The sequence below is a fragment of the Ctenopharyngodon idella genome, chromosome 10, assembly GCF_019924925.1.
Source record: "Ctenopharyngodon idella isolate HZGC_01 chromosome 10, HZGC01, whole genome shotgun sequence".
Taxonomy (NCBI): domain Eukaryota; kingdom Metazoa; phylum Chordata; class Actinopteri; order Cypriniformes; family Xenocyprididae; genus Ctenopharyngodon; species Ctenopharyngodon idella.
Window position 1 is genome coordinate 25,724,686 of NC_067229.1, and position 26,351 is coordinate 25,751,036.

At 38.4% G+C, this 26,351-nt stretch overlaps 3 protein-coding genes across 4 annotated transcripts in view; all 3 read right to left on the reverse strand.

The window, feature by feature from the left end:
• Positions 1-14,946, reverse strand: part of auh (AU RNA binding protein/enoyl-CoA hydratase) — a 31,947-nt gene extending 17,001 nt beyond the window's left edge. The window contains exons 1-6 of one of the 2 annotated variants that reach the window (XM_051908740.1): positions 14,676-14,946; positions 14,166-14,233; positions 13,529-13,616; positions 12,675-12,761; positions 11,915-12,007; positions 6,207-6,263 (exon numbers count right to left, since the gene is read on the reverse strand). In XM_051908740.1, coding sequence (XP_051764700.1) covers positions 6,207-6,263; positions 11,915-12,007; positions 12,675-12,761; positions 13,529-13,616; positions 14,166-14,233; positions 14,676-14,895 — 613 coding nt within the window. In that variant the 5' untranslated portion in view covers positions 14,896-14,946. Of the gene's footprint in view, positions 1-4,840; positions 5,026-6,206; positions 6,264-11,914; positions 12,008-12,674; positions 12,762-13,528; positions 13,617-14,165; positions 14,234-14,675 lie in introns of those variants that run through there. The other variant, XM_051908741.1, reaches the window with a different exon arrangement.
• Positions 14,947-16,218: 1,272 nt separating this feature from the next.
• nfil3 (nuclear factor, interleukin 3 regulated) lies at positions 16,219-20,707 on the reverse strand. The gene is made up of 2 exons (XM_051908738.1): positions 20,504-20,707; positions 16,219-18,028 (listed from the first exon to the last, which is right to left on the reverse strand). Exon 2 carries the CDS (start codon positions 17,899-17,901, stop codon positions 16,495-16,497), a length of 1,407 nt encoding a protein of 468 aa, XP_051764698.1. The 5' UTR covers positions 17,902-18,028; positions 20,504-20,707; the 3' UTR covers positions 16,219-16,494.
• A 2,849-nt stretch (positions 20,708-23,556) lies between these two features.
• ror2 (receptor tyrosine kinase-like orphan receptor 2) overlaps positions 23,557-26,351 on the reverse strand; it is an 87,116-nt gene continuing 84,321 nt past the window's right edge. Inside the window, exon 9 of the mRNA XM_051908721.1 lies at positions 23,557-25,862. Coding sequence (XP_051764681.1) covers positions 24,435-25,862 — 1,428 coding nt within the window. The 3' untranslated portion in view covers positions 23,557-24,434. The remainder of the gene's footprint in view (positions 25,863-26,351) is intronic.

The following is a 26,351-nucleotide window of genomic DNA, read 5'->3' on the forward strand; positions in this document are numbered from 1 at the left end:
ACGCAACACAATTTACTAATGTTTGCGCTAGTCAATTTACTAGTATTTGCACCATTATTTAACACCCCAAAAAAGCATGTCTTAAAAGCATGTCTTATATGCAACCCAACGCTAATTTGCACTGCTCTTGGTAGATTGCGTTGGTCATTATGTAAATGTTCTTTAATTTGTGCGTCAGCAGATCACACACAAAACTTGCCACTCCCATCGGCGCATTTGTGGAATTGCGCTCTCATGCTAATTTAGTAAATCTGGCCCTTAGTGTCATAAGGGAAGAATATGTCCTCCTGGGCTGTTAGAAAGAGACCTCTGAGAGCATCTCAGTGCTTTTTGTTCATACAAATGGAAGTCAATGGTCACCAAAATTCTTCAATACATTGTCTTCCGCAAAGAAAGAATGTCATACAGGATTGGAACAACATGAGGGTGAGTAAATGATGACAGAATTTTCATTTTTGGGTGAAAAATCCATGTTTCTTAGTTGTTCTCATGTGTAAAGAAACAGTTCTGGGCACTGATTGCTGCATGGATATGTGTACTGTGGTACAAACAGTATCAAAATAATAATCATCACTGCTAGAAGCATTTCTATTGTCGCAAGTTGACTTCCTAAAGACTGAGGCTCTGTGTAGCTTTCAAAGCATTGAAAGTTTGTTATGACCTAGAAAATCTATAAAGGAAGACCCAAGTCATGCTCAGCCCTGCCCTGCTCCATTGGCATATTCATTTGTGCCGAAGGCATGTGGCCAAACCATTGGTCAGTCCAGGGTGTGAATATTCCTTAGCATAACAGTTGCTATTCTGACTCCACTATGTGCTGAGTCACTGGAAACCAGATTCATGCAGGGAAAAGGTTGGCATGATTAAGCCAGACACAGGCTACGATCCCAAATACTCTTAAGTCAATACCACCAACTGAAAATGTTCTGGGTTTTAAGGTTTTTCAAACTCATAAGCCTCCAGACTTTGTGTGGAAGACTGAAATATCCTTTGCAATCTTGCAATTTTCCAAAAGCTACCAATCAAGCCCTATTTGGCAATCAGACAGTCAAATAATTAACCTTGGAGAAGCAAGCCAGCATTTTACATTATTAACAGTGGCCTAAAAGGAACTTGCCCTAAGTCATTTAATTCTAAGTAATTAATCCAGAAATCAAAGTTCTGTCATCATTTATTTACTAGCTCTTTTCCATACAATGGTTGGTAGTAGTGACCACTGTTCCAAAACCTACACACATGCACAAAACAACCATAAAATTTAACCACATGACTCAAGCAATTTTCAGGTTTTTTTTAAAGGACCTATTTTTATTATTATTATTTTTACATGTTCAACTTTCTTTAGTGTGTAATGTTGCTGTTTGAGCATGAAAAAGGTCTGCAAAGTTCTAAAGCACAAAGTCACTGCAAAGGGAGTTAATCTGTATATCAGTGCACTGTTTCTGAACTCCCTGAAATGCCTCCATTGTAGTCTTGAGTTTTCTCCTGGAAACTAACACTTTACAACATTCTTCATTTAAATCATTCCCACCCAAGGCGTATGCAAAATAAAGGGACGGGCCCGGTCGAGTTAATTAGTAGTGTGTTGAGAGCGGTTATGGGGCGTGACATTTCACAATCACAACACACTGGTCCAGCCGACCAATCAGAGCACATTGCGCATTTTGGAAAGAGGGGCTTCACAGAGACAGGAGCTAAACAGAGCGTTACTGACAGACTGGGAAGAGGGGAGCAACATCAATGTAAAATATGTTAAAAACAAAGTTTTTTAAACATTCAAGCATTAAAAAAACCCTATCTTAGTCTAGCCCAAAAAATCTATATGGCCTCTTTCAAGCCAGATTGAAATTTAAGTTATTAACTGAAAATAATCTCCTCCATTGCAGGTAAATTTTATGTAATAACTTCTCCTTCTTATGTTGATAACATTTTTTTTTGATGCACCATTTCTTATTTGGATGTTTTGGATGTTGGATTAGAGGTTTACCTTTTCAGATAACAGGTCAAAGACGAAATTGGATCAAGGGCAAAAAAACAGCATGACACCAAATGCCTTGTGCTGATGTCTTAGCCACTCTTTTTCCAGGGACTTTGCCTGCTGAATAAACCTCTGACTGGTTGGTTGGGTGCCAAGGCTCTGGTGACCTATTTCCATCCTGAAGAGAGAAAACCTCTGGCTGCAAGTCAAGCTTTGAGTGATAACCATACTGGCTGTCTGGACTGAGATTATACTAAAACAAAAACCTACTTTCCAACTCAACCACATGTACAGAGACCTAAGAAAACTGAAAAAACACTGCCACTGGTTCTCACCCAACAAAGAATTCTTCTATAACAAATCTGTTTGTTGAAGAATAGTCCTACAAATTCATGAGCTACAGTGGCCCCAGAAGTTTCTGGACACTTACTGTAAGCCACACTTGAACATGTCTAAATGTCACTGCATTAGATAAAATATCAAACCAGGTGGCTTCAGCAAACAATGCTAACATTTTCCTTAAAGCCTTTATGTATAATGCATTATAAAAGTATTTTTAAATACATTAATTATGACTTGTAATGCACTTTATGCATTGTATGATCTCACTAATAAGTGAAACCATAGTTATAATACATTATAATATTTATCTATTTTTGTTATACCTTTAGACAGTATTATGCATTAAAACACATGACAAACAACCAAGTTTAGATGCAACAAGGCATCAGCAAATACAATAATGCATTTTAACTTTATTTATTAAAATATATAATGCATTACAACATACATTTTGAATACCTTTATAATGCATTACACTATATAATACATAAAGGCTTCAAGTAAAGTGTAACCCAACTAGCTTATGTCAAGATGATTTTAGTAAATAAATAAAGTCAGTTCAAGCTCAAGTTCAAGTTCACACAGGTGTAACCAGAGGTGTGGTTCATCAAATTAACTCTGGATATGCTCTACTAAGACAACCACAATGTGTTCACATTCTTTGTCTAAAATTTGTAATAGTATAATGCATTGTTGAATTGAAACCTAAAACTTATTGGGTTACTCTTTATTTTAAGGTGTCCTTGTTACAGTGTAACTACACATTTAAGTACTGTGTAATATTAATAAACAACATTACTATATTACTATAATTAAGGTTAGTGTTTGGTTTAGGGTTAGTTGCATGTAATTATGAACAATTTACTGCTATAACTACAGTAAGTACATGTAACAATTGTAGCAAGGACACTAAAATAAAGTGTTTCCACTTATATTTGTGAAATGTTTTGTTTGAAATTATTTAAATTATGGAGCCATGAAGTCTCCAAATACTTTATGAGGCACTGTACCAGCTCTATGTTGTACTCCCAACAGTCTGGAAATCTGTGACAACTGCTTACAGGCACGTTGGAAATGTTTACTATTTTGCTGCTATATAAAAACCTCATAACTTTAGATAAAAAGCTTTTTTTTTTTTTAAACAAGAGCAAGTCTAGGAAATCATGTACTGATGTTTTGAAGACAACATGTACCTTTGAATAATAATTTTATTGTGTTCTGTTTTCCTCTTCCTGGCAGTTGGAAATATTTGGCCTAGTTTGTTATTACAAGATACAAGCTGTGCTCTAAGACGTAGTGAGCTGCCTTATAGGTGTGTAAAATACACCAGTTCCTTGATAAGATACATCATTTTTAAACACTTCCCAAACACTTTTAATTTATGTATACATGTACCAAATTATAGACGTAGTATGGAACGATATGATATTACTGCCTTGCTATCTACATGGAAAACTGCTTATAAAGCAGCATACTAACTGAGTTGGAAGCATACCAACTAAGATGTCACTTATGAATTCCCTCAATAAAATAACATTAAGTGCCTATGCTTTTTTGAATATTACCTTTCTTTCATGCAGTGTATAATACAGCTGTTTGTGAATTTAAATTTGTTTTGTGAAATGTCTCCTCATTTATCAATCTAACATAGAAGCGAGCGCAGAAATCATCTTACGACAAAGTTCATGTGTGATTCAAGAAACATTCGTATGCTGCCAATCCCATCCCAATCCCATTGAATGATTGGACAATGATAAATGTGGTGGCTGAAAACAATCATTTAAATATCACAACCATATAAATTCACAGTTTAGCAGCCTTGCCCCTAGAGTTTACAAGTAAGTAAATAATCTCATGATAGAGAAATTGATCTTACACCAAAAAACACCTGTTAACATTGTAATTTTAAACAATTAAAGTATTAAATAAGCATTTAATATAATAAAATATATTATTACTGTAATGTAATGGATATAGGCTACTGTATATGACACTGTCAATAAAATATTTTACTATTGGCAACACATTTTTAAATGTTGAATATCTGGTTTCCGAGGATGACCATAATTAACCGAATAACCGACGGTAAGAATTCAGTTAAACAGTGAAAGTAATTTTAAAAAACACCCTACACATATCAATCCAAAATGCATTTTTAAGAGAGAGAGAGAGAGAGAGAGAGAGAGAGAGAGAGAGAGAGAGAGAGAGAGAGATAAGTCGCTTAAATTGCATTTTTTTTTAATCACATTCAGAAATAATGTAATTACACTATAAAAATAACTTTAGGCTATTTTAGTTCTCCTCACTCCACAACAAATTTCTTTCAATTTAACAGTATTTAGAACAGAACAAGAATGAAAAATAGGCCTATAGCTTTAAAATTATAGTATAAAATTATATATTGAAAATATAAAATAAGACAAATTATAGTGCCATTCATTTTAAATAACATATAGTCAAAACATCAAGCCAAAATTAATTTATTAAAATCAAAACTGATATGGCATTGGGCTCACGTACCTCTCTCATTCACAAATCCAAATGTTTCCATATTTGCGGTGTAACATTTGGTTGCTAAACCATTAGTTGCTAAACCATGTAATCTAGGCTTTGTACTTCACTCGTGTTCCAATATCTATGTAAAATTTCATCCTTCACAAAAATGTGCTCGGCATAACATCACAGTGGGGCGTTGCTCAAGCTAAATGGCACAGATTGAACAGCTACAGTGGACCATTTAAATTGAGCAGTGTAACTTTTTCTTTGTTTGGTTGACTGCATTTTAGTTTGATGGTGAACAGGCTGCGATGTCAAGTTAGCAATGCTAGAACTGATATGCTGTATGTGTGCGCGTGAGTGTGAGGCATGGTTGGAGGCATCTGCGCAATCACTTGGATTTTTTCCTTATGACGGTTTTGTGTGCAACCACTGTATACCCAGTTTTCTGTTGTACATTTGTTTTGTAAACTAGACCCATTGTCTCCTAAAAGAAAGTGTTGATTCTGAATTGCCTGAAATAAGATGCCAGTAATTCCAGTCTTACTTCTATACCTATGTAGGTTTGTAACAAATTTGCATAATGCCAGCTTATGCTCTTCATTGGCTGCCCACGAACAATGTCTATTTGACCCTCAAACACTGTAGTTGTAGCTGAGACTGGAAGAGTTGGTTTATGTTGTCAACATGATGCATTTCCAAAGGATGAGGGCTCACGCTGGAATATATACAGTAAAACTGACACCATCGTTACTGTTCATATCACTGTATATCAAGTGCCGAGGAAGATGGGGCCATCTGACCAATAAGAGCAGAGTAAACCAATCACAACAGAATGGGCCAACTGACCAATCAAAGCAAAGGAAGCTCTCAGAAAGGGGGGGGGTTTAGAGAGACTGAATCCTTTATCGAACTGTTTCAGACACTGTGAGAAAATAGGTGATGCTGAAATGTATTTGAGAAAATAAAAGTGTTTTTGACCTTGGATCCATGTAAATCTATTGGAGGAGACCTCCAAAACAAAATTAGGAGCCTTTAAAATAGCATAATAGGGGCATTTTAAGGAAAATTGTAAATATTCTCCTCAAAATGTATTATTTAAATTTTCAGCGTTCATTTAGTTAGTCTCATGTACTTCATAGACATGCACATGCAATGGTCATGTCAGGCACGCAAGTACATAATAAATGAATCATTTGCAGCAAGGCCATAGTGTGGTTCTTGTGCATTGGATACTTAGTTTTGTGTCTTTTTTGCATTTAAATATCAACTTTAGTTTAATCCTGTGCCTAACAATCCAGAAGACAATTTATCACTCATTTGTTCAATTTCAGAAGTCAGAAGCAATTACAAAAACATTACAAATAAAAATACAGACAGAGGCACTTACCAGCACCTGGAATGATGGCTAATTTAGTTTCAACTAGTCCCATCTTAGCAGAGGTGGCTGTAAAATAGGTCAAAGTGTGGAGAATCAGTTAACCTATGATTTTTGCAAATGAGATAAAAGTCTAGTGTAGTATCTCAAAAGACACTGACAAGTATGAATGCCTTCAGAAAGCACACATTTGAAACCAAGCAAAGGGATCACTTTTAAAAAGTAAAGTTTATGTATTACATACAATATAACATAACATAAGACAAATACTTACAGTACCAATTGAAAACATGAAATTAAGTTTAATTTTGCTTTCTTGTTGGATAAATTAAATACATTTTTATTGATTTGTAATATTGAATGCAATGGTTAAAAAAAAAAAAAAAAAAAAAAAAATGAAGTAAAAAAGGTTATTTGGCAAATAGCTTTAAATTTCCCAAAATTATGTTTCTGTAGATCCAACTTGTAGAATTGACATGGGAACACACATACTGTACTGAGAAATAAACTGATGAGTGAAAGTGAAAGCATAAATGCAAAAAACAAACAAACAAACAAACAAAAAAAAAAAAAAAAAAGGATTTTTTTGCACATTAAATATTGTTATATTTAGTTCTTACACCAGTCAAAATGCTCAAAGGCTGCAGGTTTATTTCAGTTTGAAACCATGACAACACAATGCTAGGGGCATATAAAAACACAAAATGATATAATGATATTCCAAATTCAGAGAATCTCAAAAAAAAAAAAAAAAGAAACAAATGCATTCTATAATTTATTCAAATTTTTTTTACAGCATGGCAACTATGAGTCACATTACACCAATTACAGACCCTAAAATAGCTACAAATGAAAAGAAGGTGTCTTGTGTGAAAACATATGGTGTGAATTCTGAGCATTGCAGGAGACCATCATGTGCAGATTTCTATCTAAATCTGGGTGTGTGAAGAGAACATATGAAAGAAGACATCTGCTAACTGACAGCGTAATGGAGAAATGTTAATTTACTTAAGAGATGCTCAGATAAAAGAGAAATTCCGATGAGCAAACCAAGATCAATTTATTCTTTCCAGTGGAGCTCTAAATATAACCAGTGTAGTTTAGTACAGTGGCTGATTGTATAAACTGCTTAGACTAGTCTTAAATGTTAGTCATCTAATTTTTTTCTTCAAGACTGTTCCTAACTTTTTAAAGTCAGTCACATAAAAAGATTGGTCTAATTGGAACTGAAAAAGTAAGACTTGGTTAACTGCTAGTTGGTCAAACTAGTTCTTAAAACACAGTCTTTTTTAAATTGCTTACACACAATTTCTGAAACTATGGCTCCATTTCTCTAAACTCTACACACAAAACCACAAAACAAACTCTTGCAAAAGCAAACACTTCATTCAAAACTACTTTAACTCTTCTAAAAATTGTGTTTTTGCATAGTAACTCTACACACAAGCTATCAAATGATTAGCCATAAACATGTCAAACTACACGTGAATGTGAATAATGTAAAAAACTACTATCTTATGTCTTGAAAAACCCATGAAAAAGAAATCAATTCACCACTTTCAAGCTGTTTGAGAGGGGGCTTTATGGAATGAATGAAAATTATGTGCAACCCCCACAATCCCACAGCGAAATTTAGACCAACGTGACGTCACTACTGGTGAAACCGTGGGTATAAAAGGGCACCTGTAGAATATTCCATCCTCTTTCATGTCTTTAGGAGACCGTTTGTTTGAATGTGTGTCTAAATGAGGCGATTATGGCAAGCACTAGCACTAAGAGCTTTAGGAGGTGTGTTCATCTGTGTCAGCATTATCTGACACCCGATGACACACAGTATGTGCGTTATTTGCCTGAGCGAGGAGCATGCACGCTCAGTCCTTGAGACGGCTATATGCGTGCATTGTTAGCACTTTTCAATGAAGAAACTTTGCTCTCATTTGTCCCTTTTCTCGAGGGAATTGGGACAACCATCTGTGCCTCACGGTTCAGGACCTGCTGTAGCTGGTAGGAAAGTAGGAGACTGAAAACTTGGGGTTCACATGTGGAGCTTGCTGACGAGTTTGAAAAAGGTATGAATATCCCGCATTCGTCTGCGGCTGATGAGAGCGAGCTGCTGGGTTATGATGATGTGTTATCTCTCACATCAGCGCGCTCCTGGCTTCAAACCAAGATGAGCAGGACGAGGACCAAAGATGTTTCTGAGTGCTCTCAGCCCGCCTGCCATAGAAGTGCGAGTTCACTCGCAGTCGCATGGATGAACGCTTTGTCTGTGTTGCGAGCCTACCAGGCTGACCTGCTGAAGGACCTGAACCAGGGCTCTCCGTGCCACAAAACAGACTGCCGCCGCGATAGGTTAATCCATGGCGGCCATGGTGGCTGCGGAAACATCTCTATGTAAACCTGGCTGACATCGGGGAGAAAGAGATGCACCTCTATGCACCGGTTTCGCCTTCCAAACTTTTTGGCACGTCTGTTAAGATGGTGGTCGGAAAGTTTATGGTCTGCGCCTTAAGCAGCAAAGGGGTCTGGCTTGTCCCAGTCTGAGGACCAGAGACAAGACCAAAAGGCAAGCGCCGCCTCTCGTGCTCCCCCTCCTTCAAGAGCGTGAAGGAGGCGTGAAGCCAGAGGGAGAAGAACCTTAAAAGTGAGTGATCCAGAAGTGGTTGTGAATACGATGTCTGACGGCTGGCAGTTTGCTAACCGGTTAGGCTCTCTATGAGCCTCCTCAGTTACTTCTTTTTTAATGGAGCGTGGTTAGGCCTCCTCTTGCTATAGATAGTCATTCTACTGAGGCCTCCACTCCCCAGAGCTCTGCTCGGATGGCATCATCAAGTAGTTAGGCTCTCTGTGAGCCTCCTTGATTGCTGTCTTTACAATGGAGCATTTGTGGGCCTCCTCTCGATATAGAGTCGTTCTGCTGCGAGCTCCGCTCCAATAGCAACATCAGGTAGTTAGGCTCTCTGTGAGCCTCCTTGGTAAGCTGCTCTGAGTGTAGGATGCAGTTAGGGCTCCTTTTCCTTTAGAGAGTCATCATGCTGAGGACCCCTGTCCTCAGAGCTCCACCAGGCAGTGGTGCTGAGTTGTTAGGCTCTTTGCGAGCATCCTTGGTCACTGCTTTAGAAAGGAAGTGTTTTGTGGGAGAGTCCTCCTTTGAGGTCTCTGCTTTCTAGAGCTTGGAAATGTTCTGAGACATAAGGTGTAATCGGGCCCTCTTAGTGAGTGGTCATGCTGAGGCCTCTGCCCTAGGACGGTGGGCAGTAGTGCCAAGTTGTTAGGCTCCCTTTGAGCCTCCTTGGCAACTGCCTTTACAGAGGAGTATTGTTAAGCTCCCTCTCGCTATAGAGAATCTGGTTACACTTTTTTTAAGGCGCTTTTGTTACAGTGTAATTATACATTTAAGTACTGAGTAATAGAAATTAACAACATGTACTTAGTATATATTTAGGGTTTGGTTTGGGTTTAGTTGAATGTAATGATGCATAATTTACAGTTATTACTATAGTAAGTACATGTAACTTATGTAACAAGGACACTGTAAAATAAAGTGTTACAGAGAATCTTTCTGCTGGAGCTTCCGCTCCTCAGATCTCTGCCTGGGGCAGAAGTATCAAGATGTTAGGCGTGCTGCGTGCTTCCTTGATGGCTATTCCTAGCGTAGGATGTGGTAAGCCTCTTCTCAATCTGGAGCAATATCATGTTGAGGCCTCTGTCCTTAGAGCTTGACGGGGTAGTAGTGCTGAGTTGTTAGGCTCCTTGGCTGCTGCTTTGATCTAGAGTGTTGCTAGGCCTTCTCTTTCCTAAAAGAATTGTACATTTAGGCCTCCACTCCCCCAGAGCTCCACCTAAATAGCAGTTCTGACTTGTTAGGCTCTCTCTGAGCCACCTTGGAGGCTGCCCTGAACATAGAACTTAGTTAGGCCTCCTCTCGCTTTAGCGAGACGTCATACTGAGGCCTCTGTTCTCTGAGCCAAATTATGCAGTTGTAGGCTCTCTGTCTGAGCCTCCTCTGGTGTCCATGGTTGAGACTGTTTTTTAACCATCTTTGTCGGCTAGGAACCAAGTTGTTAGGATCTCTGTGATACTCCTTGGGTACTGCTTGTAAAAAAAGTTAGCATTATTAGGCCTCCTCTCACTATAAACAGTCATCCTGCTGAGGCCTCTGCTTCCCTAAGCAAGGACCTTCATCCTTATAGCTTGTATCTCGAGTCAACTCACACAATAAGATAACTTCGACTTTTTCCCCATAGTGTCTCGTTCCCCTTTTCAGGGAACCATGGTTACATGGTTACAACCTGAGACTTTATTGAACTGAACTGAATCAACACTGAACTGACTTGAGCTGGATAATGACATGTTTGGCTTGTTAGAGCTGCTTTTCAAGAGAATTTGAATTTGTTACTATTGTGAAGCTTCTTTAAAACAATCTGTATTGTTTAAAGTGCTATAGAAATAGAGGTGACTTGACTTGTATGCATATTCAGTAGCATGGGCAATATTGTGGGGGGGGGTGCAGATGCCCCCTTGCATGCACACTATCAAGTGGACTTTTCAAGTGCTCAAGTCACTCACACATGCGCTGCTGTACACGACCGTCCGTATACTTTGGGCATGAGTCAGGCCTCCACAGACAGTGTGCGTCCTGAGCAAGATCCAAGTCCACATGAATGGCCCGTTCAGGGCACAAGCAAGAAAAACTCACTGTTCAGAGAGTCAAAATTATCCAGTCTAGTAAACACTGGCAACCTCTTTCAGATTTTCTTGACTGTGCCGATGAACATTGCATCGTGTGAAAAAAATTTTTCTTGCTTGTGCCGACTAAAAACACAAGAAACACCGTATGACAGTTGGAACCTCTCAGACACTGCAGCAGGCTACTGAACATTGAATGGTCAATGCATGTGGATTTGGATAAAACAGTCAATCATTTGATGCCGTGCCTGGTGGAAGCCATTTAGCCCTTCACAGTAGGTATAGCGGACGGGCACGCAGGGCATATTAAATTATTATTATTATTAGACTTTTGTTATTAAATTAATATTACAATTAATTTGCCCCGCAATAATTTCATAGCGCATCACCGCATAAAATTAGGTAAATTATTAAATAAATGAGTAAATAAACAAGTAACAAGCAGATTTAAAAATAAGTTATAAAAATATTAAATAAAAATATTTCTTTCTCAAAACAATGAGTTTTGATTTCTAAGTGAACGAATTATGTATAAGTGTTTTCGCACATGATCGCTGGGTGTGGGTACTCGGTAAATAAGTGTGTGCCATTTAAATGGCAGTGTTTTCAAAATGAAATACAAGAGCTGTTAGTTTTGAGTGATGTGTCAAATGTAGAGAACTGTGTTTAGCATTTTGCAAAAAGTTTGTTTTACAATTGCAAACTGAGTGTAAATCAGATAATGTGCTTGCAGTTTTGCAGACTTGGTCTCAAGTTTAGGTACATGAGTGAATGGTTTTACTGAGTGGGCCTCAAGTACCACTTTTAGTGTGTAAGCAATTTTCAAAAACTGTAACATAGTAGCTAATTTTATGCAACTGGAGCCAGGACTAAGTTTAAGGGATCTCTACATCTCTAATATGGATTTAAATTGAAAGCAACAATAATATTCTGCATTTATTCTGGAATCATTCATATTGCACTGTGTGATCAGCTTCAGTGTGTGTTCATATAAACCCAAGAGGCAAACCATAAATGACAACATGTTATACCTGCCACTCTGATGTCACAGGCAAGAGCCATTTCAAGACCCCCTCCAAGAGCTGCCCCATCTATAGCTGCAATCGTTGGCATGGGAAGAGTACCTAAAAAACATTTAATTAAAAGTGCTACATCTGTATTACACATTAAATAGTGCACTTCTCATACATCCATAATATTTATTTGTGGTCAACTGATATGTTTGTATTTAAATGGCTGAACTGATATCTGGAGAACAGGGTGTCCAATGGCTCAAATAATGCAGATGTAATAGAATGTAATGATAGCTAATACACTCTTTAATATAAGAGAAAACCATTCCAAATGGAGGTTTTCACAGGGATGCCATAGAAGAACCATTTGTGGTTCCCTAAAGAAGCTTTCAGTGATCAGTTCTTGAACTTTCTTACTGTGAAAAACCTTTTTCCACTATAAAGAACCTTTATGAAATGGAAAGATTCCATGGATGTTAAAGATTCTTAATGGAACCATCAATACCAAAAAAGAACCTTTATTTTAAAGAGTGTGCAATGTAAACTCAAACAATTTGTTAATTTAATTAAACTCTTCCAAACACTATCCATCTCTGCTACTGATATTTACTGTACATTTTACAATTACACAATGACCCAAAATGTGACCGTGTAGGAAAATCTCTCAAGGCGATAACTTAATTGCCAAGATCAAATAATTCTGAGGCATAGCTCAAGATTTCGCTACACAGCAAACATTCTCAAGTTTGATATTAATGTTTTCAACAGTTTAACTTACCAAGTTCTGTTATAAGTGTCCTTGCTTTAGTAACAAAAGGTCCTACTTCACTCTGGTGCATCTTTGCTCTTTCTTTTAAGTCTGCGCCTGTTCAGACAATCGTGTGTTAATGTAAATTTGTGATATTGTGAAAGACACTGTAAATCCATTTTTTTTTTCTAGTGCAAGAAGTAATGGAACTGTAAACACACAAGCATTTTTGTGTGTATTAAAATGCACTTTTGCCTTGTCAAATTTAAAGGGAAGTTGATTACAATTAGTAGTTTGTATGAGTCATATGTAGTAAAGTATGTCACAAACAACTGGAAACACTTGATCAGTGTTAATGAGATGGAGATTAACGTGACTCACTGACAACTCAATGGAAATGTACTTGAAAACTTTAAATTTATAGACCACAAAAAAAAAAAAATCTAAATTTATTTATCATACCTAATTTACTTTTTAAATAAATAAACATGTTCCAAAGCTGCTGTCACATTTCTTCTGATCGTGTAAACCATTTTAAGTTAGATTCTACCTTTCTGTGCTCCTTTTTTGGGCGTTCAAATTTCTTTTTGACATGCAAATTGGATTCATCAAACTTTTGTATGCAGCAAAAGACTTTGCATGCACTTGTTTTTTTGCTGTCCCACTTTCACATCCGTATGATCACATCTTAATTGTGTATGATTCATTATTTCACATAATTTAGAAGGTAATGTTTGTTTTCAGCAAAAATGTAATAAATTTCTCCACCAATGTGCCTATTTTCTGTTGACTTTACTTAACCAAGACTGTAACCAATATTAATATCATACCAACAACAAATCCTGAAAAGTCAACTTGCATTAAACACTGCAATGGCTACGTACCTGCACAGAATATTCCAGGCACCATACTGCATAAAATTACAGTACGCACTTTGTTGTTCTTCTTCAATGACTCTACGGCTTCAGACATCTGGCAAAAATTAAATCATAAAATAAATAAATAAAAAGAAATCATAAAAGGGGGACATTATGTAGGTCATAGCTCTTGTTATCCAATCAAATATAAATCTAATATATTTTATAGAATAATAAGTAATATTTTTAATCACTTTTTTATCTTATTATTTATTGTATAATTTTTGGCACCTTTTTGTTAGCGAAGTAGTCATGCTGTAGCCAATAGACCATAATCAGGGAACGCCTTATTTAATTTTTGACAGGTATGAAATCTAGGCTGTGAGGGACAGAATACTAATGCTATCAATGGATTGGACTGTTGTTTAACAACAATCCGAAAAAAAAAAAAAAAAATCCCCTCCATAAACCAGTTTTAAAAGTTGTAAGATGTGACAATGACATGATCTAGCACCTTTACACAGTGCATGCTATTGTAAAGACTGTATGTTATGTCTATTCCTCACAGCCTCGTTTTCATCTGTATTAAATTCAATATGGCATCTAACCTGACTAAAGTCTTTAATGGTTACATTTTGACAAGTAACATTCTACAAATACTCACCATCAGAACAAGATTTTTGCTGATGGCATTTTTAGACTCAGGGCGATTAATCCCCAAAACAACAATCCCTAAAAACAGAAGAACAGTCACACTAGTAAAGATAGTCAACAAATTGCAGGAAAATGAACAGCATTATGAAAAAATAAAAAAATAACAGTGACATGACAACAGAAACAGTCTCTGATAGTGACAAGAAACATTTATTATATATATATATATATATATATATATTATATATATATATATATATATATATATATATATAACAAGAACACTTCATGGTAAATGAGCAGATATTAAATGCTAAATTCAGGAATTTGTCAAGGACAAATGATTGGCACTGTCTTGGAGTAATACGCACTGAAACCGTTGAATTATGGGGCAGTGCAGAGAGAGGCTGCAGAAACTGTCTTCGTTGCTATTGAGTGACAGAGGTTAGACGCAACACGTAGCCTACAAGAATCCGATAGCCTACACAACTCTGATCAATCACTGTATCTTGTTGTCTACCTGAGTCATCACCGTCCAGGTATCTAACGATAAGGTCATCTCCAGACTTAACGTCGGAGCTGTACAGTCGGACACCTCCGTTGAAAGCGTGACGCACACAATGCGCCCTCTTGGTTAGAAATGTATGCAAAACATTGTCCGATCTGCACACTCCGTTCATAATGCTTGTTTGACATCGGAAAGGCTGAAACAGCACTCTGCACCTCACTAAAGCCGCCATGCTGTTGCTTTCCTTGACTTTCAACTCTGAACTGCGAGTGACGTATTTTTGAGGTCACGTGACTGCTGTCTCTGCGGCGGGATTTCTCCTTCGAAAAACGCTGGATTTGCCCACTGCCCAGACGTCATGAACTTCATCGGCACACAGTTCCTTAGGTAAAATATATAGCCTGTATATAATTTAAATAATATATTTATAAAGACGTGCACCAATTGTTATTGCATTTTACGTTTGTTCATTTAGCAGACGCTTTATCCAAAGCGACTTACAAATGAGGAACATCACAAGCAATTTGGTTTATTACTCATAAGCAGGGGTTTCTATATTTTAGATGCCACGGACCCCCACATATGACCTATTCAACCTTTGTTAGTCATTTGTCACTTTAACGGCTTACCCTCAGTATTGCAAAATTGGTCACTCTGAGCCCATTAGTTCTCTAACCTGATTATCAAATGGGAAATCGATTTTCCATTTTGTAATATCGAAATTATATCATACGCTAAATATATGACGCCTGTATCGATAAAGCATTATTTATAAGGGTATTAATGCATGCATAACGCCTTATAAATCCTTAGAATGTTATATTGTGACAGTGTCACATAGTGACATCTCATTAGATTCAGTATTCATTCATAACAACCGATGTAATACATTATAAGTAATACTTACAGTATTTATTTTACTTTAAAGAGTATGATGATTTATAACACGATGAACACTGTTATATCCACCTAAGTTATGACGGATTAGTTATATTGACATTTTTTAAGATCTGCATATTATTTTACTACATTTTAGTTAAGTGGTTGTTCATTTTTGATTGTTTCCTGTTAATTTCAGTGTGAGCTAGTTTAAGTTCACTGGTAGTTGTATTATGGTTGTGTTGTTATTACAATGAATGCTGTAAATGTGTCATATAATCCATTCATGATATATTATGGATGTTTAAAAGAACGTATGTTACCTTACTTGAAGAAGTCAAAGACCACTTATAAATATTATGACCAAATTATAAAGCCTTTTGGATGTTTATGAGGAGAATTTGTATTTGTAACTTGACAGTAATTAAAAAGATGCAAGATATTGTGTAGATCTTAGTGTCAAGAGCCTTATAATACATTATGATTAAAAGAACTATAATCCATTATAACTTATGTGGATATAACAGGGTGTTCATTGTGTTATAAATCATGATACTTATAGTTAAGTTATGACCACAAATAAACATAATATTCAAAAGTAAATGTTCTTTTAAAGCTGCAATGACAAAGTAGATATACTTTCCAAGGTGAACGAGAAAGGGAAAAAAAAACAGTATTTCAGTGCTTGCATTTATTGTAAACAAAAGAGAACATACAATGTACAATACATTTCGAGAAGTTAACATTAACAGTAGCCCAACTTTTGGCTTTTGGGCTACAAATGGAGTCATCAAGAAGACACGCCAAACTACAACAGTAAGTGCACAAAACACCATTCTTCTCAATGAAGTGCAGCTTTTTGACACCATAACAACCGCACAGTGCAGTAGCGAACACAGTGGAAAACAGGCGTTGTGCAAATAGAGAGAACTCAGTTTCAGAAACATCCATTTCATAATGAGTCAATTTCAGTAGTGCTTTTCGTGGACTCAATTACGGACCCCTGCTGCTTTGTAATCAGTCTTTTCAAGGAGGCCACCTCTGCCGAAAGATCGGCAATTCCCTGTTTCAAATACAAGTTCTCAGATTCGGAGTTGGCATACGAGTCATTTTTAAGGTCGACGATGAGTTTGTTAGGCATAGGTCTTGGTGAGTCTGGACAGTGCCGGTGTTTGCAGCCAGTTGGTGCCTCCTGGTGATCATTGTGCCACTCCTTCGGCTGGTGACTCCAGTCCTGAACATTGGCCACCTGGATAGACATCGGGCTAAGAGATGATTGAATGTACTCGGGTGTAGCGTACTGACTCATTTGGTAGCATCTACTTGCAGACATGTCAATGGGAAAGGAGGACTTGCCAGATGATTCATAGTCGGGATCAATAGCCTCCACTTTGATCTGGATGGCCCGGGCTTTGATCCTCAACTTGTGGGGCAAAGCTGAGGCACTGGCATCTGGCACTTTGAGGGTCGACACAATCACACTCTGTGAATCAGCCCTGGGTGGAACTGGACCCTTCGGGACCTGCTGTTCGTCCTCTCCATCTGAGGACTTGCTTACAGCCCCGTCATCTCCATCAGAGGTGCGTGGCGAATTGCTAGACGATCTGGTGATTTGCAAGAATGGAGATGGCTGGGAGAATCTCCCGGGGAAAGGGCTACTAAGGTAGTTCCTGTACAGTTCATATGGACTGGCCCTGTCTTTGGCATATCTGCCGCTTTCCAGGGGTTCTTGTTTAATGCTGTCAGGGGTTCTGGAAATATTTATAAGTGGGCTCCCTTGGGTCACCGTGCTTGAGTCGGACCTATCGGACAAGGCGCTGTGAGGTGAGTGCTTGATGACCGATATGCAGCTGCTGGTCAAACGTGCTGGTTCCAGTTCACTTGGGTAGGAACCCTTGCTGGCACTGGGTGGGATAAAGTCCTGGTAGAGTGCAGCAGTGGAGCTGGAAATTTTCTGCACCTCCTGAGCATAAGCTGCTGAGCTCACTAGGCCAAACCTGAGTTTAAGGGATAGAAGCTCGGCTTTCAGCGATGCGTTCTCTTCCCCAAGGGCCATGAGCTTGTTCTCCAGAACCATATCGTTGAGTCTGCGCTTTTCTCGCGAGCGCTTGGCTGCTTCGTTGTTCTTGCGCCTTCTCTCCCAATACAGGTTGTCTTTCTTCTCATCTGGTATGAACTCGCGTTTTCTGCGACAGGTGGTGGACTTGGTCTTAAAGGGCAGTGTGGACAACTTGTGGTTAATCAGGTCCTGGTCTGTCCCTTGCAAAGCCACTGCCAGCACCAAGGCATCCTCTCCACCGTAGGGCCCACTGCATGAGGGCTCCTTCTTAATGGCTTGCATATTACACAATGTTGTCATCAAGAATGCATAAGCACATTAGTTGACTCTGGTTTTAAGTAAACATCTCATCGTAGACCAAGTGCTATAGAAGTCATGTGTGTCCTCTTCATGAAGTCAGTTCCAGAGAATTTCCAGAGAAAAGGATCTGGGGAGATAAGAACAGAGACACATCATCATCTGATGTGGTTAGGAGTGTTTATAGTCTTTTATTAGAAATCCCACCTCCACACCCCCCCCACCCCTTCACAAAGGTGTCTCCAGACTTTTTTTTTTTTTTTTTTTGATACTGCTATGGATATAAATCGTCTTTACCTGCAATACAGAGTGATTCACTAGCTGCACACGCAATAAAGAGCTGCTTATCGATTGAAGACATTTCCAAGTTTTGTTCCCTAATGGATTGTAGGTAAAAATCCACCTCATCCAGAACTCTTCTGTTTTATAAAGAATCCCTTTATGGTGTGAGAAATTGCTGCAAATGTGAGTGAACTGTCTGAATCTCGAACAACTTCAGGTGATTTGCAAACCCGTTTGACTGATTATATCAAAAGATTGATTCATTGGCTGTCCGCCATCACTAGTTCTGATCATAAAAGGAAAAATTATTTTTAGCGACACCCCTGTACATAATAATAACATGTTATTTTAGTATCACTGAGATACTATTTTATTTTTATCAATTATTTTGAATTTGTTTTTATTCTTATGTTTACTGTTGTCATTTTAACTTTAGTTAAAGTTTTTAGTAATTTTACTGCTCATTTTTGTCATTTGAATTCATCTAAAAACTTTGTCTATATAGTAGGCTACAACTTAAATGAAATGAAAATGAGAAACGTTGCCTTGGAAATATTGGCAACACAAGTTTAATTTTAGTGTTACATTTATTTAAAATGTATTTTATTTCAAGTGACAAAGGTTTTGTATGGTTTTAGTTTAAGTTAACTATAATAACCCTGAACCAAAGTTGACTTGAGAAAAGTAAAAAGAAGTTTAAAAAGTTTAAAAAGAAGGACAGGGGAAAAAAGCTTTTACATGTTGATATTATACGCAGGTCGAAACGTGCTTATTAAAATGTAATTTCCAAACTATGCTTTGCCCCATTATGTCACCATTTTTGAGGCGGGTCGTGCTCAAAGTAATGCAACTCAAGCTTTCATACGTAAAGAGCTTTTATAATGTGGCCGTGATTAAATTAAAATATGGAAACTCTTTCGAAGAAGTACGGTCATATAGAGGCCGGTGTATTATTCACAGCATTGCAGGAGACAAATTTGAAGAGCCGATCTGACAATGACCTTTAACGTACAGATCAAACAGCTGAAATTACATAATCTAAAGCGGGCTGTGGTCATAAACTGTTAAGTTTTACGTAGTAACTTAGTAGTGCTGTCGATCATAACACTATTAAGAGAGTGTAAACACAGCTAGGCTTAACTTGGGCTCCAGTATCGGCGCAGACTAGAGCGCAGGGAACAAAGGAATGCGAGCAGCAGCATCACACGTGGCTGAACAGAGACAAATTAATTAATACAAGGGCGCTAGAAAAATGCGGTCGAAACATCTCTCAACTCCACAAAACAAGGAAAAGGCGTATATTCTTATACTATAATAGTTTATGGCAACAAATTATTTCTCAAAGTCAAACCGAGAATACATTTTGGGTGAGTGTTATGGTTTTGGGATTCAACCATGGCTGTATCTCCAAGGAATAATAAAGAGATGGCTATAACAAAGTTAGCTGGCGTGGAGTGACACTTAAATCGGGTTTAAAATGGTAGGCTACCTCCAACGCAAAGGCGTACACACACCATACCCTTGTTGTGTTGTTATTTGACAGGCCTTTAATGCATTCACCCCATCCCGACAGAGACACGCAGGACAGTCGAATCTGTGCGCGTGAAACATTAACCTTAGCGATACATTTAAGATATAGATTTTTTTTTTTTTTTTTTTTTTTGGATTGAATGAAGAAATATCAGTTGTCGCTGAGCATTAAACAGCTCGAATGTCGTGTCGTGCTGTTGCAGTGTTTTTTGTCAGAAGTGTCCCAGCTTCCGTTATTGTGCAAGGACTGTAAGATGATCATTCACTATTACACAATAAACGCAAACAAGCGTTTATGGAACGGAACGAAATTTAATTTACGCACGTATTATTAACATTTACTATTAAAGCGATTTTAATTTCAGTATGACTGCATAGTATTAAATCCACCAATCATCTATGTAACCCATTTTAATGTTTAAATTGTATTAAATTAACTTGCACAATGTGTACATTTCTTATGTACTGACCTGAGAGCTTGATACACCCACATGAATACTGGGTCAATGTGCCACCCCGTCTCCCAATCCCTCAAAAATATCATACTAGTAATGTGCGGTACAAGTATATGGGTAATAATCATACAATAACGTTGAACACTAAAATATGTCTGCATTGATATGATGTTGAGCGAAAAGTAGTATGGCGCACATATTGCAAATAGACCACGTTGAAAGTTGCTTTACTGTATTCATCTGTTACAGCCCATAAACACCGGCTACCGGTTGAAACACCCCATATACCAGCCCTATCCGTTCATATAAGCCTCCCAGTAAAAGAAGAAAGCAATTACCTCTAATAAGCAAAGGCCCAAATAGACGGAGGTCCGGGAAAAATAATGTAGGTCTATGTGAAAACATTCAAAGCGATCAGAAGTGTTTCAGCAGCAGTAATAAAAATCCCATCTGGAAATAATACTTGTGTTTCTCCTGTTCGTTTTCCTGCCGGAGTGACTGCTGCCTCATGGATCTGTGTTAGTAGGTCACTACAGAAGTGTATTGGCAGCGTCCGTTGACTGGCACATCTCGCGACCAATCGAAATACAGCATCTTCCGATTTGAGCCAATGAATCGCTCCTCATTAATAGTAGTCTAGCGCATATGCAATAATGACTCCATGAGAATGAACCGTGATATATACTTAACATAGTGGGGAGTCGAAAATACAGTTGAGGAACACCTTTAAGAAGTATTTTCTTAATGAAATGCTTACAATGAAACTTTCTAAACTCTTTTTTCCCTAACAGGCAACCAGATTTCATTAGAATATCTGGAAACGAATCTCCGGGTGCCAAACGTTAATAAATTCTTTAAACTATATACTGCGTTAACTTTTAGCTTATTATTATTATTGCTGTATATAGTAGTAGAACTAGCATTATTATAATTGTTAATCTTGATAAAGAAATAAATAAACAATTCCTTTTTTATAGCGATTATTCAAATTATTATCGGTCTAATTTTAATTACTTCGAATTTGGATGACGTGTATTTGTTACCGAAATATCAACACCTTTTCTGTTTGAAAGAAAGTAGCCTAAGCCACCTAGTGGTATTCAAAGAAAAAAGGAAAAACTTACAATCGAACGGATAGCCTACCGTTGAAACAGACTTGCATAAATGTGTTATGCATTATTACGTCGTTTAAAGGACACGGTCACACTAGAGTTCAACCAGTTCCCATTTCTAATCACAAAACTCAGTGACCATGGTATGCACTTTCCCAACAAATAAAACTAGTTTGACAATGCCATAATAAATATATCAATCTATATAATTTATGGTTGTCTAATGATCGATCTGATATAACAGGTGTGGATGTGTGATGTAACCTAAAACTAAAGGAGTTGCACAACGTGGCGCCCAAGATGACCTACATTAAATAAGATGTGTGCGAGTGCGCCATCCAGTGGAAAAGGAAACATGTTTAAATTGCACTAGCATTTGAAGAGGTGCACATTCAGAAAGAATTTCCTATTAAAAATAGCCTACACACACAAGCCTATAACCAAGAATCAAATGCACTGACTTTTCGCTCATGATATTTATAGACAATACCAGCAACACTTAAACACTTAAATCCATTTTTTGTTTATTTTGACCCCTTGACGCCACAAGTGTTGCTGGTATTGTCCATAAATAGCTTTGTTTTTATTCCATGCACCTTGTTGACCGTGTGAAGTTGCACCAGATTAATTATACTATACTTTTCGCTCATGATATTCATTAGAACATTTTTAAATATTTTAAATACTCTCCTTTCCCATATCTCACACACTGTTGGGACTTAATTTTGTTAATAAACATGAATATTTTAAATATTCAAAGGTTTTGATGTTAACAGAATAAAAAAAAAAAAAAAAAAAAAGTTTAGCAGTGTTCAAAGCATAACACACACCAAAGCACTCACTTGTGCAGAAACAATACCTTTTATTTAAGAGGTATTATAACCAAAGATTCACAGTGCAAAGTGAGTGATTTTCTCTTGATTTAAATGTGACCAATTAAACAAATGCAATAAAAAAGACATTTTTTTTTTTTTAATAACAGCCAGAAACACATGTAATAAGGAAAATGTAGCACGAGCGCATGGTCTGCTTTGCTTAGTTTCCATTAAGGTGAAAAGTACATGGACGCAAACCCTGTGCTACCAACTTTGTAGCGCAGTTTGTGTGGAAGCAAAACTGACCGGTTGGTCGCTTGTTTTTGACAAGTTCGTTCTACTGCATGTGTTTGTGTTGCACCTTCATGCGTGGCTCCGATCGGTCCAGGCTGTCGCGCGCAATTCTGTGCCATTTCAGATGACAGTGTTTTAGGATTATAACAGCGGGGCATGCGCGACAGGTTGACCAATGCACTTTTGTAGTCTGGCAGCCCAATCGCTTGAGCAGAGTCATTTCCATTCGCAAAACTTCTATTCCTCATATAAGCTCCGTTGGTGCATGCATTCGTCCCGTTACTGTACCTGCCCATTGGATAATAACCATCCAATAAACTGGTGCGCGGCGATTTCGTAGTATTATAGGCAGCGCCCAAATCGAAAGCCGAACTAAAATGATTAGTTTGAGGACACATTGATCCGCAACAAGCAGAAAATTGGCAATGCGGCAGACTACGCAATGGCAAAACAGTTGTAGGAACGGGTAAACTGCGCGGATAACCGTCATTTGGCAATCCAATAGGGAACCCAGAAGCAGCATCCACTGGGTTATTTTGACCAGTGCTGTGATGATGAACGGCAGAGAGCGCAGCTTTTAATTCGTCATTTTCCCGCTGAAGCTCGACGGCACGAGTCTCCAAAAGATGTTCCTCCATCCTCTTGCGCTGGCGAGACCTCTTCGCAGCTTCGTTATTCCGATTCCGTTTGAGCCAGTAATTAGTGTCTTTCTGCTCGTCAGGCGTAAATTCTCTTTTCCGTCGCGTTCCACTGTTTGCACGGAGGCTTGGCACCGCGTGAAGTTGGTAGGCATCTCGTACATTGCTGATGCAAGTCAGTTCATCATGCGTGGAGAAACAAGTACCTGTTGACATCTCAGCAGGCAAAATCAGGTTCGTTATGCAAGTGTAAATTATTTGCAGTTTGCGTGCCAAAAAGTGGAGAATATATCAGTTATTATTTTGGTCCCGCCTTTCTTGGGAAGTGGCATGAGCACCTACTTTACAGTCATTGGTTAACATGAACCTGCACACAACTCTCACTTAGTTACTTAACCTTTCACAACGTACATATTAAATATGAGCCATATAAAATAAATGATTGTGCTATTTTAATTACAATATCCAAGCAAAATGCTTTTCCAATGTCTAGCTTGTCTTTCTAGAAGTTGAGAAAACCCCACAAGTAATATCATATTATGTATTACTTTATTGGATTCTCCACGTGCCTGGATGAACAAAATATAAGGTTAATGTTTGTTAATAACATCTGTGTAGAAAGAAAGTTTCGGGTTGGTATGACTTTAAAGTAATACTACTGGTTAAACAAAACCTGCTTAAAAACAAGACAACGAATATTACAAACCAGTTACAAATCTTCAAGAGAATCAATGGCATAAATTACAAATCTTTACAACAGGAATTCAATGTTTTATAAAAGCAACTTATAAAAATGGACAAATGGCTTGGGGTCAGCATCCATGTCTTTGCACATCCACCTCTTTTATAGTCCAATATCGTGATCCATGAGGTTTGATCATGCACATCAATGCCTTCAAGCAAATCCTTTTTTTATCCTGTAGAGCTTTAAGGTTCAATTAATGAAGTAAAATAATTGAAGTCTTGCTCTCGATGACACTGCCAACTACATTAATGAATGGTACCCACAAAAATGCCTGAAATGGTGTTTCATGTTGCACAGCAACAGTAAGAACATGCATTCTTCTGAATAGCTTTGCAACAATTTGATTAAAACACCCAAACCAACAAGATCCACTGTTGTGTCATGTCCGCTACCGAACCCAAAGCAGAAGGGCTGAAAGCTCGATTCTTCTTCATAGACTACGAAAATTGCAGCTCATTGTTGAAGCTGAAATCTCTTATTTCCAACAGCATGATGTTTCCATCCATCAGTGACTGCTGATACAACTCAAAACCCATAAATAACACTACGTCCATGTGTCATTTACTGGTTTCCCTTCACGTTTTAAACCTGTACAACTGATTAAAAAAAAAGTACAAAAATTACATTGCAGAGAATTACTCTTCTCATCTAATAAAAAAGATTGTCTATGCTTCTGAATTGATGCCATTGTCCTCTGTCTGCGGGCTGTCATTGTCTCCCAGGAGCTCTGTCTCTGGAACAGATAGGTCTTCATTGTGCAGACCATTTTGAGAGGCCCCATCGGCGAAATCCTCCTCTGTTGCCTTCAGGTCTTCATTCATGAGGGTGGCCTTCTCCGTGCCAGATCCATTGGAGGGTGCTGTGGTCACATAGCCGGTGCTGGTAGAGCCGCTGCCGCTGTGGTGCGATCCAGCCTTGGCGACCATCTGCGGGTGCAGCTGCTGTGGAGGCATCTGCATGGGGATCTGCATGGGGTAGAAGTTCTGCAGGTACGGATAGGCCGGCATTGGCTGGTAGCCATTGACTGGGATGTAAAGTTGGGGTGGCACCATTGGGCGCATCTGGCCCTTCATGGACACAAACTGAGGCTGAGGAAAGGGGGAAGACTTTTTGGGACTAACATAGCGGGCGTTGCTGATGTTACTGACAGGACTTGTGCTGAGGGAGCTGGTTTGAGTGGTGTTGCTCGCCCCTGAGGTCTGAGCCGAGCTGTTGTAGTTGGACAAGCTCTCCCAGGTGCGCAACCGTGCATGAATGTCTTTGAAACGTGGCCTTCGTGCGGGGAACTCATTCCAACACTCTAACATCAGTGTGTAAATCCAGGCTGGACAGTCATCTGGGCAGGAAAGTACTTGTCTATTGCGTACCATCTCAATCACGTCCTGATTCGAATAGCCGCAGTAAGGCTGAAGGCCATAGCTGAATATCTCCCATAGCACCACGCCGTAGGACCAGATGTCTGAATCGGTGGAGAACTTGCCGTACAGTATGGCTTCCGGGGACATCCAGCGGACTGGGAAGGGGTTTGTGCCCATTAGCTTGTAGTAGTCGGCAGAGTAGACCTCTCTGAACAGCCCAAGGTCCAGGATCTTAACATTGAGCTTATCGCAAACCAGGATGTTACGAGCAGCCAGATCCTTGTGTACCACGTGGTGGCTGGAAAGATACTCCATTCCGGCAGCTATTTGTGTGACGATATGTAGGAAGTCTGCCTGCTCCAGGGTGGATTTGACTGTCTTGTCGTCATCAGAGCTGCCAACATCGGAGTGAGGGGATCGCATGACCAGGAACTCGTGGAGGTCACCGTGGCCCGAATAGCTGAAGATCATGCTCATGGGCTGTTCTTTAGTTATCACACCCAACAGGCAGACAATATTGGGGTGCTGCAGGCGGGACCGGAGCATCGCCTCGTGGCGGAACTCTTCCCGTAGGGGTCCCTCGTCCTTGTCCTTGACCGTCTTTATAGCCACCACCTGTGTCTGTTCACCTGGAGCTGTACCATAGAGGTGACCTTTGTAGACTTTTCCAAAACGGTCTTCTCCAAGCTCTTCCATGAATCGAACCGCAGAGAGGTTGAGTTCTCTGAGCTTTGCCTGGAAATAAAAGAAAATAAGTCATTTTAAGTCTGCTTTTGCTCAACAGAAGAGGCTAAATGTCGAGTAACACATCAGATGTAATGTCAAAATTGAATGGCAAATAAAATTCTGGCACATGAATCCTCAAAGCATTCATGTCCGTTTTGACCCAGAAGAGATATATAATTTTTGGAATGGGTTTTAATACAGGAACCAAACTTTGCAAATGAGCCACGACTATCAAAATACACAATATCATTTAAAAAAAAAAAAAAAAAAAGATTTAATACATTGATTTAATCTATTGACTTAATACTGCTAATTCTCAGATTATGTTCTTATGAATATTTCACATAATGATATATTTAAATACAATTTTTCAGAAATACTGAAAATTCTTGGATTACAATTTCAAAGAATTTAAATTAATAAAAGGGTAAGTGCAATGTAAAATAACAACATGGTAACATTCAAAACTTGGACATTTTTGTGAATTCACTCGTTAAT

What these genes read in the sequence shown, in the direction of transcription:
- nfil3 (XM_051908738.1), bottom strand. Translation starts at nt 17,901, where the DNA reads ATGACAACATTGTGTAATATGCAAGCCATTAAGAAGGAGCCCTCATGC.